General features: G+C 34.9%; 1 protein-coding gene across 2 annotated transcripts in view; it reads left to right on the plus strand.

Moving 5' to 3' along the window:
• Positions 1–16,706, plus strand: part of TLL1 (tolloid like 1) — a 242,520-nt gene that overhangs the window by 175,655 nt on the left and 50,159 nt on the right. For both annotated transcript variants that reach the window (XM_017861965.1, XM_017861966.1), the window contains exons 10-13: positions 386–488; positions 3,071–3,187; positions 4,327–4,472; positions 15,374–15,569. In XM_017861965.1, coding sequence (XP_017717454.1) covers positions 386–488; positions 3,071–3,187; positions 4,327–4,472; positions 15,374–15,569 — 562 coding nt within the window. The remainder of the gene's footprint in view (positions 1–385; positions 489–3,070; positions 3,188–4,326; positions 4,473–15,373; positions 15,570–16,706) is intronic.

The following is a 16,706-nucleotide window of genomic DNA, read 5'->3' on the forward strand; positions in this document are numbered from 1 at the left end:
CTTTCATGGAAAATTAGAATTCTTCATGGTTCAAGTCATGTTTATCTTGGGAAAATTCAAAATAAACTATTTGAATAAAATTTGTTTGCTTTACAATTGTCCAGATTAACTTTACAGAAACTTTTTGTTAATTGCTAAAATATCTAGTTTGTTCAACTACTCATATTGTACTTCTCCTGTCGTTGTAAAACAGTTAAAGAAAATGGGAAAACATGGCTTCAAGGTGTTGGTTCAGAAAAAAAATTAGGATAATTATAATATAGAAAAAGAATTAGCTGTACATGCATTTTTACTGTAGACCAGGGTTCCTTACCTCTAGGAATCAAATCACTATATGTAGATACAATCATTTTTACTCTGTGGGTTGTTTACCTCCATTTTGCAGATTGTTTTAAATTTTACAACGATGGATCTTTACAAGAGTAGTTTGTGCTGGTATGACTACATTGAAGTAAGAGACGGGTACTGGAGAAAATCACCTCTCCTGGGTAAGATATCTTTTCCATCTTATGTTGCTATGTATTAATTCTGTCCTGTCCAAAGAAAACCAACTGATTCTCTCAACAGTCATCTTAGAGTTAAAAATGTGTGGGACTAACATTATTTTTATGTTAATTATACTTTTTTCAACCATACCAAAAATATTCGAAGACAAATGGATAAATACATTCACTGATTAACTAATTTGAGCTAGCTTAAGTTATGAGGTAGCCGCTAGGATTTGAACATAATGATTGAGAATAGCTTTCTCATGTATTGTGCCTATCATGAGTACTCATCCCAATGTTTCTGTATTTTTGCTTTAAGAATCAGTTTCAACTTAAAAAAAAACTAATTTTGAGTGTACTTGTTGTGTGTTTGTGTGTTTTGTTTTTGTTTTGTTGCTAAGCCAGTAGTGTAAACTGTTAGGTACATGTTTGGTAACTGGCTTCCTATGTCAAGCATATTAACTCTTATTATATTATAGATGTCACAATTTTGCTTCTCAGAGAGTTTTCTGTGGCTGAGAAGAGACATTTGCAGTTTGTGTCATAAACTATAGTCAGATTTGGTGCTCATGAAAGTCTGCTGCCAATGTTTAACCACAGACCACACTATTAACTTACACAGGCAGTTTACTGTTGCCCTCTGTTTTACTCAAAGGTGAGAGCTGTTTGGAGCATGCAGGCATCCACTCTATATTGATCTTTTTCTGAGATTGTAATGTTCTCTTTACTCTTAGAAGTAGTTTTGCTCAGTCGCGGTGATGAACTGTGCAGCTCTTTTAACAACTAACACCTACTGAATGGGCACAATTGTATTAAAAGTGACAGCAGCCATAGTAAATCCAAGAGATCTGTAGAAATGTTTAAAAATAAAGAATTGAACGAATGTGGTAAGTCAGACTGAGGAAAACATTGTCTTCTATATTTAGTTTCTTAGCCTAGATAAAGCAACATTTTACATATGTATGCACAGGCCAAAGAAAATATTTCATAAAATTCATATTAGAGAAACAAATCTAGAGCTAAAATTCTGAACAACACTTCTTTTTAGAGCACCATCAGCATTACATGGCTCAATGTATAATGGACCACCAGAGTGAGGCAGTGTAATCATGGTTTTTATGTGAAAAGCTTTCCTTACCGTTTCTTCTAAGTCCTTGCTCCAAAAAGTGCAGCACTTAGATTGGTAGCATCGAAATCAGCTGGAAAGTTGTTAGAATTGTGGAAACTTGGCTCCCACTCTATATCCTCTGAATTAGGGTTTGCATTTGAATAGATTTCCTAGAAATTCAGATGCACACTATAGTTTAAAACACACTGCTCTGTGTTACCTGCCTCTAATTTGCTTTGCAATTTCGGAAAATATGTCTTCACCTGTCAGCTGTTAGTATGAACTTGCTTTATGCAAGTTGGCTGCCATTTTTCATACACTAAAACTATGTATGCCATTTCCAGAGACACATAAAAATGGATAACATTGTAATATGTTTGTAGAATTATTGCATGTGCTTTATAATATTTAAGCATTTTGTGATCATGTGAAAGCTTAGAGCATAGAGGCAGAAATAAGCATAAATATTTGTGGAAAGATGGGGAAGAAAGGAAGGAATGACAGGTATTATATTCATTTGCTGTAATTCATATTTCTAGATACAGAATTAGAAGACATTGGAAATCATGCTCAAGTCTTCTGATAGTATTTGTTATTCTGCCTATAACACCACAGGTTATAGCTTTGTAGATGACATGGAATGCGTGCAGTGATAAAAGATACCAAGAGTAGCCTCGGGGTTTTCCTAAGGAGTTGCTATCGAACCTGGGTGAATTAAGAACTCCCCTCTGAGCTGAGAGCACACTCTTTTTTTCTTTCTTTTTTGGAAATGGAATCTTGCTTTGTCACCAGGCTGGAGTGCAGTGTTGCCATCTCGACTCACTGCAACCTCTGCCTCCCAGGTTCGAGTGATTCTCCTGCCTCAGCCTCCCAAGTAGCTGGGACTACAGGCGTGCACCACCATGACCAACTAATTTTTGTATTTTTAAGACAGACCGGATTTCACCATATTGTCTAGGATGGTCTTGAGCTCTTGACTTCGTGATCCACCTGCCTCAGCCTCCCAAAGTGCTGGGATTACAGGCATGAGCCACTGTGCCTGACTGAGAGCACATTCTTAACCAAGTCATTTCCCTGCTATAGGCCAGGTTGACAATTTGAAACCACTTTCTTAGGGTGACTTGCACCTTTTTTCTGTTCCCCATGAAATAATATTCCCCACCTTGATGCATCATTTGACCTTTTTCAAATATTGTTTTTGAGTAACCATCTTACTTCTACATATGGTAACAATACTGACATCAGTCAGTTACTCTGAGGCTGATAGTCAAATGCCTTATAAATGTGTATGAAGAGACTGCTTTGTTTATCTACCATTAGTAAGTAAATATTAAGGCATAGTTGTGGTTGCAATCACTTGGAATGGAAATGTGAACCAAATCAGTGTTTACATTTTATTTGTGGCTAGTACGAAAAAAACATAGAATATAGAGTCCTATTTAGGAGTTTCTCTTTATTCTTTTATTTCTTTTAGGTAGATTCTGTGGGGACAAAGTGCCTGAAGTTCTTACTTCTACAGACAGCAGAATGTGGATTGAGTTTCGTAGCAGCAGTAATTGGGTAGGAAAAGGCTTTGCAGCTGTCTATGAAGGCAAGTCACATTGAATTTTAGAGAGTAGTTCATCTTATACCTCAACAGAAATGTTCATTTCTTAATTTCTTTACAATGACATTGTTACCATATTTTAAAATTATGAATTTTCTGACTCTGTATTATCATATTCATACAGATAATTTTAATAAAATACTCAGTAAATTTAAATTGCAAGAAAACCTGTTTTCTAGTATCAGTGATGTAATAATATCTAAATGTGTTCAGGATGTGTGGAGAAAAAAGCAAATGGCACAAGCATTCTTAAAGTTTAATTGTTTCATGATAGTTTTAAAAGGTTATGAAGAAATTATTATTTTCCTTTGTACTGATTTTGTGTCTGTTTGATCCCTGTATTCCTGAAATACTTTTTATTAGAGGAAATTGCACAGAAAGTAATTGTGCCGATTTCTGGGGCATGTTTTATCTAAATAAGAAAGTCAGCATTTGAGGAAGGACTTATAAAATGCTTTGTTTTATCCTTCTCTAAAACAATAAACTGGCATTGTGCTTTCTTGGCTTTAAAACCAAGCTCCTTTCTTGCCAGGTTGTGGGTGGAGGAGACACTTCCTAGTACAGCAGTTTATGTAATTTTGAAGACAGAAGATTTCTGCTTCCCTTAAACTTTTAAGTAAATGGAAGCATTTTGTTTTAAGGATTAACTGCCCAGTAGTGGAGAGGATTATTTGGAGGGAGTCACAGATGCTGCACGCATGACACTAACTCACTGCCAGAAACCCAGTGAGTTCTGTTCAGGATGAGACTCTTGTTTCGATGAGCTATTTTACCTGCAGTCGAAAGACCAAAGGAAGCAGCTCAGAGAATCACAGAACAAACTCACAGAGAATAAATTCACAAAGCCAGTAAAGGTTTTTAAAGGTTAAAAAATACCTTTTGTTAAGATAGGATTAAAATTATTTATTCCTTGACCATTATCTAATATTTGTAGTTATTTGATTAGGTTTTTTTTTTAACCATATAAATATTTACTACATTACAATCAGTCAACTTTGATTTTTATAGCCTGGTCTTTATCTACTGAACTACAGGAGCTGAACTTCAATGTTAACCAAGAAGAAAATGAAAACGAAATGGCATGTCTAGGCTTAGTTATTTGTTTGTTTTTTGGCTTTCTTCAGCGATCTGTGGAGGTGAGATACGTAAAAATGAAGGACAGATTCAGTCTCCTAATTATCCTGATGACTATCGCCCGATGAAAGAATGTGTGTGGAAAATAACAGTGTCTGAGAGCTACCACGTCGGGCTGACCTTTCAGTCCTTTGAGGTAAAGTCTTTTAGGCTATCTTCCTGGCACATATTCTCCATAAATGACAATGGCATTTAAGAGAATCCTCATTAAATCAGCAACGAAACAGAGAGTCAGCCTTTTAATCAGCAAAGAAGCAAAGGCTCACTCATAAAATGCAACATCAAGAGCCTAAGAGTTTTTTTTTTTTTCTTCTTTCCTCGTTCGCAGACATTTTCAAGAAGATTAAAGTGAGTTTACATTATCTGTGCTATTTGAATTAGAATGTTTGAAGTACTGACAATAGTTTCTTTTGACAAATGCACAGGCTGATTTCACAAGAGGGTCCATTAAGTGATAGAAGTTTTATTTCTCTTCTAAAGTAAGAGGTTAAAAGGTAGACAGTCTTTCTTGTAAGAAGAACAAAACATTTTTCACCTTTTTTTTTTTAACCATTACACAGATCATTGTTTATATCAAAAGCAGGGATTTTAAGTGTTCTTATGAGCTTTCAACCTCCTTAAAAATATTCGTCAGGGAGATCAGCAGCATCACTGTGTTATTAGAGGAAGGGCCAGAAGAAATCAAAGTCCAATCAGAAATTTTGGATCAAAGTCCGGGTCCAGAACTAACACACTGGCCCATGGGTCATTTTTGTGGGATGAAAGGGACTGAGTTAAAGATTTAAAGTCAGGAAATAGGGGAATTTCTCAGGAACTCCAGAGTGTGTTTAAATCAAAGAGTTGTTCTAGAAATTGAGAGTTCAAGCTGAAGTGGAGAGAAACAATGAGGTCCTGGTGGTAGGTCCCAGCCAGGGTTAGAAATTTAGATGCATGATTGGAGATGGGGACTTTACTGATTGGAAGACTCATTCACTAAGTGATCAGAAGGCAGTAGTGAGCTCTACTACCCATTGGGTAGTAATGAGCACTGTGAACACTACCTACTGAGGGCAGTGATCATGGTCATGGTTGTGTGTCTGCACCTGCAGCAGGAGCACCAGGAGAATCCAGGCATTGCCAGTAAACCCAGAGCATCTCTCATCCTCATCTGCAAGCCTGTGCATTCTGTTTCTTCAGTACTTGTCTCTGTCCCCTTGCATGTACCACCCAGATGTATTTCCTTTTGTTACCAAAAAATATATACTTTCCACTTTAATCATCATGTTGCATTTTATGCTCCTGATCACTTTATTTATTTATTTATTTTTTGTACTTTTGGAAACTTTGATTCTGCCATTATTTGATTGACAGTTGAACTTTGTTATTTTAATGGACTAATAGATTTGCAAATACTGTTCAAATAGACCAGTTTATGGTTGACAGTGAACTAAAATTGAGTAGAAAAATTTCTCCCATGATTTAGACAAAAAAAGCTGATAAAAATTATCTAACCAATGCCTGTATTTGCTGTGTTTTGTGATATTTCAAGAATAAAGAGATTAACTGTCTTTTAATATGTAATTCAGTTTTTTTGTGGAATTCTATAATAGACATGATGCCAGGAAATGCATTCATTCCATCAACCTGAAAACTGATGCATGAAATTGCTACCTTAGTTGATTTGTACTTTATTTTTTATTTATCAATGCAATAACAGTGATAGTCTTCAAAAATAAGATAGCATAAGGACAAATGAAAAAGATTTGCATCTCAGACACTTATAATTATGCCTGATACACAATAGTCACTTAATAAATATTTGCTTACTGAGTGAATGAATCAGTGATGACTATGCTTTATGACCTGGGAAAAATCATGTCATAGGACGGCTGAGAGTACATTTTATTTATTGTCTCTAGTTTCCTGTCCTATCTTCATATTACTTTATTTCTATATGTTTCTGCCTCCCTCATTTATATGTTAGACATATTTTGATATCTGGTAGCTCTCTTGTCTTTAAATGACCAAAACTGAACCCTTGCTTATTTTGTCTCACTCACTAAGCCAACTCTTCTTCTATTTATTTCAGTACTATTTCAGTACTTTTTGTCACCGCTTATCCAAGGAACATCCTTAATTCTACCTTTTCTCTTAAGCCCTGCAGCCAATCTATCAGCATATTTCAGTTGCTTTGTCTCCAAACTATACCCCATACACGATGACTTTACACCACCATTGTTCTCACCATCCCCCTCTTTGCTTGGAATTCACAGAGAGAACCTCGGGTCTCTACTCTTGTTCTGCATATCCCGTTCATCACCTCACAACCAGAGTGATGTTTTTACAATGTACGTTAGATTATGACACTGCTCCACTTACAGGGGGTTTCCATCACACCTAAAATAACATCTAGACTCGATTATCATGGGCCACGTCACTTGTGATTTGGTCTTTGGCACCTCCTCACTTCCTCTGTGTCAGCTCGTCTGGCCCTCTTTCTCTTTCTCAGAAACACCAACCTCACTCCCATATCACAGCGTTTACCGCTGATGTTCCTCTGCCCCAGGTCTTTGCTTTTACTCTCCTGTTGCTTTATTTGGATCTCTGCTTAATTGCTGCCTTCTTAAAAAGTTCTTGGCTGATAACACTACTTAAAATATTGTCTTACCTACAATTATCTCTAAATCGTCACTCTGTTTTATTTTTAGTTAATTGCACTTCCAACTACTGGAATGTGTGCTACAGATCTCTTTATGTACATGTTTATTATCTGTCTCTCTCACTAGATTATGTTCACCAAAGGGTTGGGTTCTTACCTGTGTCTCTGATCATTTTATCTCCAGCAACATTGTTTGTGAGAGAATGTTTGATAATAGATGAGATAAATGGATGGGTAGATTACATGTAAATCGATGTTTGAGTGTGTGACAGTTGGCGGATGGAAATGAATATATCCTTTCTTTATTAAAGGCTTGTAAGTTTCCATGCAGAGGGAAACAAGCCTGAATAGATAAGAAAGATTTAGATTATGGAGTACCTGGTATGCTGAAGTTAGACTGAATTTAGACTAGAGATGCTGAATTTCAAGAAATTCACAAGTAACAGGATTTAAAGGTACCTAATAAACATCTAAATCTTCTAGGTAAGGAAACTGAGTTTATGCCGTTAACTTAGTGTCACACAGGCGAGTACTAAAAGAGCATTAAAACCCAGGTACATTTGATCCTGATTTTATTTGCAAATTTGCCTATTTACTAAAATTTTGGAAGCCTAAAATTAATATTTGCAGTGCCTTCTGGGTCATTCACAGATGTGTACACAGCAGCAAATTTTGAGTCACCTAATGTGCCCATTGCCAGCTGTCATGTGCCTTACTGAGAAAATATGTGTGTCAGATTATCTTCGTTCAGACATGTATGGTGTATATATAGTGCTGTTGGGTGAAAGTTCAGTATTAATAAATGGGCAACCTGTATTAAGGCGTCTTTAAACAGAAACACACAAAACAAAATGTTGTGACTAGAATCTCACAGGAACTGTGACCCTGGGAGCAATGAATCAGTACTTGCTAGTTCAGTATTCTGAGCAACTGAATATAATGTAACTAGTATGAATATAAAGAGTCAGCTTTATATATTTTCTTATTTGTTCTAATAGTCATTAGGTGGTTGTTTAATTTAGTCAGTTATCTGTTTATATCAATTCTTTTGTTTACCTATGTTTCCAATACTCTGATTTTACCTGACAAAGTCCAGTTTTTATTCACTGATTCTAGTCTTTGCCTTATTTCAAAACTGTTTATTTTTATTTATTATTATTATTATTATTTTGAAATGGCGTCTCACTCTGTACCCAGTTTGCAAGGCAGTGGCATGATCTCGGCTCACTGCAACCTCCACCTCCCGGGTTCAAGAGATTCTCCTGCCTCAGCCTCCCGAGTAGCTGGGACTACAGGTGCATGCCACCACGCCCGGCTAATTTTTTGCATTTTTGGTGGAGACAGGGTTTCACCATGTTAGCCAGGATGGTCTCTATCTCCTGATCTCATGATCTGCCCTCCTTGGCCTCCCAAAGTGCTGGGATTACAGGCGTGAGCCACCGCGCCTGGCCGTGTTTATTATTCTTTATGTTACTGTATTCCTCTTCAGATATAAGGGCCATAAAGATAAACTTGCCTATCATGCTGTTGAAATCTACTTTAAAGAACTTCTTAGCTGTCCATCATTTATGCCTCTATGTGAATTTATGTCATGGCACCTTTGCCAGTGCCATTTGCATTTTCATGAAAGTGCTGAAACAAAGTCTATGTGCCTTTGTCAATGAGTTTCAGGAATCTTTGAGCAGGAAGGAACACTATTTGAGAGGTAATAGAATCTTGAGGCTTCTGTATTTATACGCTTTGTGAAGTGCTGTGGTCTGGATATTTGTGTCTACCCAAAATTTATATGGTGAAACATTAATTCCAAAGATGATGGTATTAGCAGTGGGGTCTTTGGGAAGTGATTAGTCATGAGACTGGAGCCCTCATGAATGGAATCAGTGCTCCTATAAAAGAGACCTAGGGGCTGGGTGCTGTGGCTCACGCCTGTGATCCCAGCACTTTGGGAGGCCTAGGTAGGTGGATCACCTGAGGTCAGGAGTTCAAGACCAGCCTGACCAACCTGGTGAAACCCCATCTCTACCAAAAATACAAAATTAGCTGGGCATGGGGGCAGGTGCCTGTAATCTCAGCTACTTGAGAGGCTGAGGCAGAAGAATCGCTTGAACCTGGGAGGCAGAGTTTTCAGTGAGCCAGGATCATGCCATTGCACTCCAGCCTAGGCAACAAGAGCAAAACTCTGTCTCAAAAAAAAAAAAAAAAAAAAGGCCTAGGGATCTTCTGCCATGTGAGGGCAAAATGAAAAGGCACCACTTGTGAAGAGGGCCCTCACCAGACACTGAATCTGATAGTGCCTTAACCTTTAACTTGCAGCCTTGAAAACTATAAGAAACAAATGTCATGGTTTGTAAGCCACACTATCTATGATATTTTCTCATAGCATCTGGAATGGACTAATATAGGAAGCTTTCTCTCCTCTGGTAGTCATTGGATACATTATTTCTTAAGACCAATATACTGAAGTGAGTTTGTATATGAATATAGATACCCGCTGAAAGTAATTTGGAAAGGTTGTTTTCTATTTAACAGCAGAGTCATTTGTAAAGAAGCTTCTCGTACTATTATTTTATTTGAGAACTTTTTTAGTAAGAAGAAATACAAAAGAGAAAAAGTTTGGAAGGCTGGAAATGTTTACAGTAATAACTTCAAAGGAATGTCACCAAAGCAGAAAAGAAGTGAAATAAACCTGGAGCTTACTTTTGTTTAAATTGAAATTACCACATACATTAGTTCAAATGGTATTAAGTTTGAGGTACTTGTCAACATGACTACACATTCTGATTTGGTGATACTTTCCCTACGAAAACCAGAGCTGATAAATACCCTTAACAATCACAGCAGCGAGCTGAAACATTCTAAACTATGTACATACGTTTTTATCTTGGTACTTGGTAGACTGCTTGTCTGAAAGTAATCCTTTAAATCCTTTAAATATTTTTTATTAATTTATGATAAGTAGGCTAGTCTTTGTGAATGAACTAAAAAGCCGAGATAAGGAGGTTTTAATTAGTTAAGGATTTTCTGCTTGCCATGTACTATTTCTAGGAGCTTAGCTGAGAATATATTTTGGTAATGGCTGTAAAACAGAAGAGTTATGCAGCTCTTCATGAATTACAGTCTAGGCTATCATTGTATCTGAAAGATTAGCACTTGTTAGTTTCAGTAAACTTGCCCAAGGTTCCACAGTTGGTAGCACTATGATCGAAACCAAGGCCTGGCTCTGTGCATTTATGTCACCGGGTCTAGTAGTAAAGAGAAGCATCAGTGTTCTATTAATATAATATTATGACATTCAATTCTTTCCTCTTGTAACTATCTCCTCTTGTACATTTTTGTTGTTTAATCATTATGTGTCAATCAGGGGCATGTCTGTTTTATTCACCACTGTTCACATACTGTCAAGTGAATATTATTTGGCCATAGCAGGTTTACAATAAAATTATTAAATTTATGAGTAATCAAAAAATACTTGTATCATGGAGAAAAAATGAAGTGGCAGCAGTTAAATAAACCATTCACATGAAAATAAACCTAAGCAAGACCTGTGATGTTGCTTTTAACATGTTTGAACTTTTTTTTGAGCTGTAATTATTCATGTGTTGTGTCAACTTAATATTAAATTTTACTGCTAATAAACATTAAGATAACATAATTTAAAATAATTATGTATTAAGTTTTTCACCTTTTTACTCATTATTCCTTTTGTTTATACTATTATTTGCTAGACTTTACTAGATTTCTCACATTATAAAATTATTTTAATTTTAACGATAAATGCTTATTTGCATTGTTTTATTAATCAGTTTTATTTAACATTTTCCCCAAAGCATAAAACAGCTTTAACATTGCTCCAAGTGTATATCATTTAAAATAATATTATCTCTACAAGTTGTATCATTTACATTGCATTAATTATATCTGATTACATTAGCTATGTTTTAAAGCTACATTGTAACAGTCATGAGAGCTATATTTGATTATAGTAAAATATACATAACATAAAATTTCCCATCTTAACCAGTTGTTAAGTGTACAGTTAAGTAGTGTTAAGTAGATTAGAAATGGTCAAGCAATTTCCAGAACTCTTCATCTTGCAAAGCTGAAACACTATTTCCATCACACAAAAACGCTCTAATTTTTTCCTCCTTCCCCTGATGCCATTTGGCAACCTCTATTCTTTCTGTCTGTATGAATTAGAGAACTGTAGGTACCCCTTATTAAGGTGGAATATTATTCCATTGTATGTGTATTCCACATTTTATTTATCCATTCATCTATCAATGAACCTGTGGATTGCTTCCACTTTTTGGCTATTGGGAAAATGCTGCTATGAACATATGTGTGCAAATATTTCTACAAGACTGTGCTTTCAATTCTTTGGGTTATTTACCCAGAAGTGGTATTGCTAGATCATATGGTAATTCTATTTTTAATTTTTTAGGGAGCATGGGATACCTTCTACTAAAAATTATTATCTAGAAATTTCTAAATGTCGAGAGATTTTTATAAATAAGTAGATACTGCAATAGATATTTGTACAACAGTATTTTGATTTGGAAATTTGGTTATCAAATGAAGGCAAGCATGTGAGTGGGTCCCAAGCCTGGGCCTGACCCCTACCTCCAGGGCTGGCTTTCCTTCAGTGTCAGAGCTCACCTACTTGCACTGACCACTAAACTCTGTACAGGTTGGCAGGTTTAGAATGAGAAGTTTTGGTTAACTTCCTTCCTTCCTTCCTTCCTTCCTTCCTTCCTTCCTTCCTTCCTTCCCTCCTTCCTCTCCTTTCTTTTCTTTGTTTCTTTCTCTTTCATTCTTTCTTTGTATAAATCATTGCTTTTGGTGTTCTTTTACTGATGAAGCTTAAAGTTACTGGCATAACATCAATAGACTTGATTCACATTTTAGTTTCAGCCATATTTATTTTTATCCATTCCATATATTCATTGATGAAGTAATTTGATATAGCTCAAGAAACTGTTGCACAAATGACACAAATAAAATAACTCAAACATTCATTTGTGCTCATTGTTATTACTCATGTGTTGATGTAGCTGATGAAGTATAATTATAGTTAGTACAAATGGAGCAAATTCACTGTGCAAGCCTTGCATTTAGGATTAAACTGGAAAAATAAGTAACTGAAGACCATTCAGGTAATTGATGAGACATCTAGAATTGTTGTTGTAAAGATATAATGTATTTCCAAATATCATAAATTCATGTAGATGAGGCACATATTATTTTCTCGGCAACTCAACATCTGTGGCATTCACTATGTGAGAATGTTGTTACCCCAAATACCAGGTACATAATTAACATGTAATTAATATGTAATGCATAAATGTGTACTAGTGAATTTAACCCTATAATTAGTTATTTTTACCTGTGAAATATTTACTCTTTGTGTATCATATAAAATATTTAAAATTCCAATTTTACTAAGTAACCAGTGAGTTCACTGTAAATTAAAATGTAAAGTGAATGTTTGTATATCTATTAAAGGAATAGAGTGAGTTTTATAGACCAGGCAATATAAATTATCCTATTTCTTTTTTTAATCATTGAAGAAATCTGAAATTTTTAGTTTCATTTTCAGTGGGAACTATGCTGTCTTCCTTGTTAGTACCACAATTTTTAATAATAATATTCTTTAAATAGTAATTGAAACCCTTTGTAATTAACCTTTTTAATTTTTACACTGTAGCCTGGTTTCTAATATGAAGCAATGTAATATTATCATTATTATTATTATTATTATTTTTTTGAGATGGAGTCTCTGTCTGTTGCTCAGGCTGGAGTGCAGTGGCGCGATCTCAGCTCACTGCAACCTCCACTTCCTGGGTTCAAGCAATTCTCTGCCTCAGCCTCCTAAGTAGCTCCTAAGGATTACAGGTGCCCGCCACCATGCCCAGCTAATTGTTTTGTATTTTTAGTAGAGACAGGGTTTCACCATCTTGGCCAGACTGGTCTTGAACTTCTGACCATGTGATCTACCTGCCAAGACCTCCCAAAGTCCCGGGATTACAAGGGTGACCCACTGCGCCTGGCTGTAATATTATTTTTATTAATGGACCTTCTAGTACAAGATATTGCTTCCTTCATTGTGTATTCTCAATTCTTGTGGTTTTCTATCTCATTCTTTCTCCCCCCTCTTCGAATATGATTTGTGAATCAGATGCAGTTCATTCTGTGTTGCTTTAAGCAGGGGAGGATAGTTTGGTTTGCCAAGACCTTTGGTTATTTTGTCTACAGCTTTTGTCGTTTATTCTGTTATCAAACTCTACAACTTGAAATCGGATATATTATTTTCTCTGTTGTCCCCTTGACCAAGAACAGCCTTTGGCCATCTGGAAATGTTCTCATATTTACAGAGAACCCTGATTTTGAAGGGATTCTATTAAAGACTGAGATAAGAGGTTTTATATATATATGTATAATATATATGTGTGTGTGTATTATATATGTATACATATTGTATATGTGTATGTGTATATAAAAATGTATATATGTGTATATATATACACACATATATACACACACACACACACATTTGGCCAAATTGGGCTTGTCACCCCTGGTGACCAATTGAGTTACAGTTTTAAAAAGTGCTTTTAAAATTAGATGTTCTTTATATAAATATTTTCTATTTATTCCCATAATTGCACACACACTAAAATAATTTATTTTTAGGAAAAATATGGATTTATGAAAAGTACCCAATGAACACCTAACTTAAAATTACAGCCTTCTCTCCCCAGCCCAACTTCTCATACTTCTCTCATCCAGATACTAACCAGGCCTGTTCTTAATTAATTCCTGAGATCAGATCATATCAGGAAACTTCAGAGTGGTAAGGCCATAGACATCTTCTCACACTTCTTATCTTGCTACGCTTTCTATTTTTCCATTGAATTGATGACTTTCTAACATTTTATAATTTAATTATTTACTTTGTTTATTGTTCCTTTTCTGACTACTCATCAGTAGAATGCAAGCACCAGGAGGACAAGGTTATTTGATATTTTTCTGAATGATGCATACCAAGCAGGGAGAGTGCCTAGTGGAGACTAGGCACTATTTTGTGACTAGGAAGCAGCAAATGTAGTATCTAGTTCTAACTAAATCTGTGCTTCAAAGTGTTTTTGTTTGTTTGTTTGTCTTTATACTATCTAATTTGAAGACTATTATTGTTAGTGTATTGATAAGGCAGAAAACAGATTTTTCCACCAACTACACCAGCAGTTTCATAGTTTCATGCATTCAAGTTGCAGTTTCGTGGACATTCCTCGATATTTCATGACATTCTGTGTATTCCTTAACACTAGTAACAGATTTCCATAAACTAGTGAATTGTATGTTGAGTGATAATTGACAACGTTTGATACTTTTCATGGTGTTTTAATTGTAGATGTCTTTGCTTTCTAGTTTTAAATATCTAATAAGCAGGTGAATCTATGAAGACTTAACTCTAGTGGTCAACTTCTATAAATGGTGAAAAGCAAGAATTTTACATAAAAATTGTCTTAGAATTTTAAAACGATTTATAAATTTTGATTTTTTTGTTGGTTTGTTTTTAGAAGCTCAAGGCTGAAACATGGGTCCATGAACATGTAGTTCCCTCATAAAGTGTCATAGGCCAAAAGTCTGACCTAATATTTGCATTCAGTTTTTAAAGAAAGAGATCGAGTTTCCCCTGATTATCTGGGCTGAGAGGAGTGTGTTGAGATAAAATGCCTCATCCAAACAAGTCCATATTTCCTTGGGAAAGAGAAAACCACTGTTGATTCTACTATGTAGTAGTCTTTCTCTACACAACCAGGTTAATTATGGAGAGATAATTCAATAGACTAAGGAAGAACAGTAATCCCATATTATCAGATTTGCCTTTCAAAAGAGATTTATAACCAAAATAGTGCTACATTTGTGCAGAGAATTTGAATCCAAATTTTCTAGGAACAAAATAATGATTTTATTGAAAGACTGTGGAGCAATTTTTATAACTATGATCCAGAAGAAATTATATATTACTTGTAGCAGCATATCCGACCCTGATTTTAGTGATAATTTTTAATTTTGGATTTTTTTCAGCCTCTATTAAATGAAGAATTTCTACTTGTAGTTTAATTTTCTTTTAAAAGGCAATTAATTTCTGTTGATCCTGACTCATGTGAATGTACTGTTTCATAGTTATTTTTTATCCTTCCCTGTCTACTAGAATAACATTCTTTGTTCGTGGCTATTACAGTGTACACTCATGAGAAACATTCAAGTATACTCATTTGATACAAATAATTTTTATATTAACAAATCAAAAGTATGGCACTGAGAAGACATCTAACCTCCTACAGAAAATATTTTGTCTATAAACATATATGTTCACATATTGTTTTCTGTTGCAGATTGAAAGGCATGACAACTGTGCTTATGACTACCTGGAAGTTAGAGATGGAACCAGTGAAAATAGCCCTTTGATAGGGCGTTTCTGTGGTTATGACAAACCTGAAGATATAAGATCTACCTCCAATACTTTGTGGATGAAGTTTGTTTCTGATGGAACTGTGAACAAAGCAGGATTTGCTGCTAACTTTTTTAAAGGTAATTTGAAATAATTTTCAAATGTGAGATTTTCTTTATCAAGGATAGTTGTAACGTTTAGCTTTGAGTTAGGGGAGAACTAGAGAAAGTTTTATTGAAAGTTGAATATGAATAAGGGTATTTTGGAGAGTTTTGATAGAAAAGGTTATTAACAAAATACTAGAGTTTAGAACTTTGTAGCACAGGGTAGGAATTCCATTAGGATATTCTACCATCTGTTTTTTATGAAATAGTCAAAACAGCAAGTTCCAGAAAAGAATATACAGACAGAAAGAAGATATTTGTAATGCAAATAACCAACCAAGAATTCATGAACAGAAGAAGGTTACTGACATGAATATTATCTATTTGTTTCCAGGTGCCAGCATTACTCCCTTTCAGACTAGTCTTCCCCCACATTGGAAATAATTTATGGCCCCCTTAGTAGAATATTCTGATATCTAAAATGTCTTTTTGACAAACAATTATCTCTGATCAGCTTTGATTTTGAATTCCATAACTACATTTCAGTTTATTCTTATGTTCCATATTTTGTATGTATTGTGAAGTGAAAAGGAAGCAAATATTTTGGTGAAAATATTAATATCACATATGGATTTAGGAAATTCATTGGCACTTATGTTGTGTGTCATTATAGAATAAAATTTTTCTATGGGAAGAGAAAACAAAATTGTCCTCCATATTGATTTTTATAGGATAAATGATATAGGATAGGATAAAGGATTCAATTCTGTATTGCAAAACTTAGAGTGACAGATATGCAAATATTGCCATAATTTGAAGAACAGTGTAGTGGATTTTTCCCTGGGAGCTATTTTATTCGTTATAGGAATTGCAAGGTAGAAAACTTGGCACTTTTACTACAGGCATTAAAAGAATTCATTAAAATCTCCATTTACGTGTTTGAAATTTTCTGTATGTGATATATTTCATAGAAGAAACATACTATTAAGCTTCTTTCATGTGATATTCATATATTTATTTATCAAAATGCTTAGTGTGTTGCTGATGCATAATTTCTTCAGAGAATGTTTACTGTTAGTCTCACATTAGATTATTCCTGAAGAGTGAGATTATGGAGTATCCTGTCATATACATTTTTAAAAATAGTATATATTATATATATATATGTATAAT

The sequence above is a fragment of the Rhinopithecus bieti genome, unplaced genomic scaffold, assembly GCF_001698545.2.
Source record: "Rhinopithecus bieti isolate Rb0 unplaced genomic scaffold, ASM169854v2 scaffold_62788, whole genome shotgun sequence".
Classification (NCBI taxonomy): Eukaryota; Metazoa; Chordata; class Mammalia; order Primates; family Cercopithecidae; genus Rhinopithecus; species Rhinopithecus bieti.